This window comes from Orycteropus afer, unplaced genomic scaffold (genome assembly GCF_000298275.1).
Source record: "Orycteropus afer afer isolate SDZICR_OR568_19922 unplaced genomic scaffold, OryAfe1.0 scaffold00672, whole genome shotgun sequence".
Lineage (NCBI taxonomy): Eukaryota > Metazoa > Chordata > Mammalia > Tubulidentata > Orycteropodidae > Orycteropus > Orycteropus afer.
Window position 1 is genome coordinate 142,977 of NW_006922259.1, and position 2,925 is coordinate 145,901.

The following is a 2,925-nucleotide window of genomic DNA, read 5'->3' on the forward strand; positions in this document are numbered from 1 at the left end:
TTAGCCACTATGCTACCAGAGCTCCTTAGTCTGTGTTAAGTTCCCCTTTTTCCTCCAGCATATTGATTATACAATTCACTATATATTCAGGTAGAGTCTAAATCCTTTGAGGATACTATTTCTTCTTTCTTTCATACCCCCATTACTTAGCAAAACACTGAGTCCACAATACATTTTTGTATAATGGATTAATAAATAAATGTCTCTTTGACGTTTTATCAAGTAAAATGTCATTTCTCATGTATTTCAGTTTGGAAATTTGTACTTGTTTAAGATGATTAGAAAGAGAGAACTTGAAATTGGAAATATGAAGGAGAGAAGAGCAAAAGCCAGAGAAGTAGAGATTTTTTAAAAATTACAGCCATAAGAAAGAAAAGCAAGAAAGGGGAAAATAACCAAGCCTCCTACATACACTTGCAAACTTATGAAAGAAGTTAAGGAATACTTAATAGGGAATAATGACTTGAAACTGAGAAAGAAGAATACAATAAAGTAATAATAATTGAAAACCATCTAGAAGATGATTAGAATCTAGAAGATGAATAGAAAAAAGAGATTGCTTCTCATATCTATATCATTTGAAACAGTTACTTTGCAATTAATTAATTAACAATTACTTAATAATTTACAAGTATGGTTTTGAAATTTTGAGTGAGAGTGTCCTTGATGGCCTTTCGGAACAAACATTATTAAATAGAAAAATATTGGCACCATAGCCAATACTACTTAAATTGGTAATGTCTGGACATCACAGAAGGATCTTTGCGTTGACCTAGAATTATGTCTCTGGGTCCTGGGTCATAAGATCTGTTTGGCTTATCATCCCAAACCATACAAATCCCTCATTTAATTTTAGAGGCACTTCACATACTTCTCTCTCATCTTTATATTATTAGGCTTATATGCCTGTATATATAAAAAGTAGATGGATAGAAAACACACAGGGCAACTTGAAGTAAGAGAACATTTAGAGGGAGGGAGGAAAAATGGATAGATGGATGGAAAACCTTTATTTTATTTATTAAAAAAGAATTATGTGTTGCAAATATAATGATAAAGTAACATTTGTTAAATTTGGATGGTGGGTTGCATTATATTCATATTTTCAGCAAGTTTAAATATTTTAAATCAGCCTCTGAGTCTCTGCTCATTGAGAATAAGCATAAACAGAATTCTTTCAGGATTCTAGATTCCTTAGAATTTCAGGAAGGGCTATGAGGCTAAGAATCTCTATCATTCTAATAATATATCCTGGTAGCAAACACCTGGGCATTTATTCTGATCAGGCAAGTCACCTGGCATCAAGCTGAATCTCAAGTGAGACAATCCTTGTTTTTCAGATGCTCTGTTTCCTAGGAACAATCCCTGGATTGTGGGGCTGGCTGTGTTCCTGGTTTTAGTGCTTATTTTATTTACGATCACGTCAGCTTTCCTCAAGCTTACAAGAAAAGCCAAAGGTTAGTAGGGGGAAAAAGTGAGCAATTGACATAATTTGTGGAGAAATTAGAGGATAATAGTAAAAAAGTAAATTGGGAATGGGCCATAGAGAATCTTTAATATTTAAAACTAGGCAGATAAAAATTTGAAGAGGAAGAAAAAGTCCATGTACCTAGGCTTGGCTCTGCATATTTGTCAGAGAATAGAGGCTGCCTGGTTAAGATCAGCTATCTCATGAAGAAAATAACACATGTACCTGTTTCCTTTGTATTTTGGCACTGAAATGTATAGGTCCAGAAACTAGTATTTATTTATTAATGAACTCAGCAACAATCAAACGCTCTGTGAGATTTCTTGCTAACTGGAGGCCTGGGGTACATTAGGATATCCTTTTCTGTTATCACAATGAAGGTGACTTCTGTCTTTGGAATGGGGCAGGAAAGCTGGATCAGCAATCAGAGCATCTCTGGATGAGCATAAGCAAGAAAATATTGACAGATTACAGAGTTTCTACCTAGGCCTTGTAAAGGAAAGCTATTGATCACCTGCCTTTCTACTCCCCACAGAACATAACCCATTTCTCTGCTCCCTAATTCAGTCACTTTCCTCCAAGCAGGGATGGATAGTCACAGCCTTGGCTTTGTTGTTCTTCAAGTTTCACCGAGGTCAGGAAGTTCTTTGGACAAATTCTTTTCTTCAGAATTCCTAATACCAGTGCTGTAGCCAGCCTTGTGAAGTTTTCTTGTTCCATTATTTTATTGATTGACTTAATTATTTTTCCCCTTTCCAGTATGTTGAAGGAGACCTCCCTGCCAATATGAATTATATAGTCTAATGCTGAAAGGGATGAGATCAGCAATTAAAGGTGAACAAAGCTGAAGTGGTAACAGGTGCATACAAATGTATTCAAGTACTGCTCTCATCACTTGCCAGTCTGTATAACACTGATAGTAACCAGTTGCTGTGGAGTTAATTCCAACTCATGGTGACTCTATGTGAGGAACTGTACTCCACAGTGTTCTTAATGACTGAATTTTTGGAAGTAGATTACCAGGCCTGTCTTTCCAGGTGCCTTTGAATGGACTCGAATCTACAATATTTTGATTAGCAGCTGCATGTCTTAACTGCACCACTCACATACCCCTAAATTAATGAACAGTATTACTGTCTCTCAACATGGTTGACATGATCAATTTGGACAATTGAAGTGGGGGAAAAAATCTAACAAAAGGACTGATTTTTACATGGAAATACTCTTTTTCTTAAAGTGGACATATTTGGCTCCAAAGAGCAAAGAATAGTAACATATAATACGGTGGATTGATTGGCTAGAAAAAAATTGACAAAATGGGCTAATTATTTGGAAAATTTATCAAAATCATCTAATCTAAAATTCCTTCATTTATCCAAAATCTTCAATTCAATCAACTATTTGTTTTCTTATTACATTCTTTTTATTAACTAAATGTATTAGCTTGAGCTGACTTC

At 35.0% G+C, this 2,925-nt stretch overlaps 1 protein-coding gene across 1 annotated transcript in view; it reads left to right on the plus strand.

Moving 5' to 3' along the window:
- Positions 1–2,925, plus strand: part of LOC103210927 (butyrophilin subfamily 1 member A1-like) — a 17,579-nt gene that overhangs the window by 9,757 nt on the left and 4,897 nt on the right. Inside the window, exon 4 of the mRNA XM_042783104.1 lies at positions 1,341–1,457. Within this exon, the coding sequence (XP_042639038.1) occupies positions 1,341–1,457 (117 nt within the window). The remainder of the gene's footprint in view (positions 1–1,340; positions 1,458–2,925) is intronic.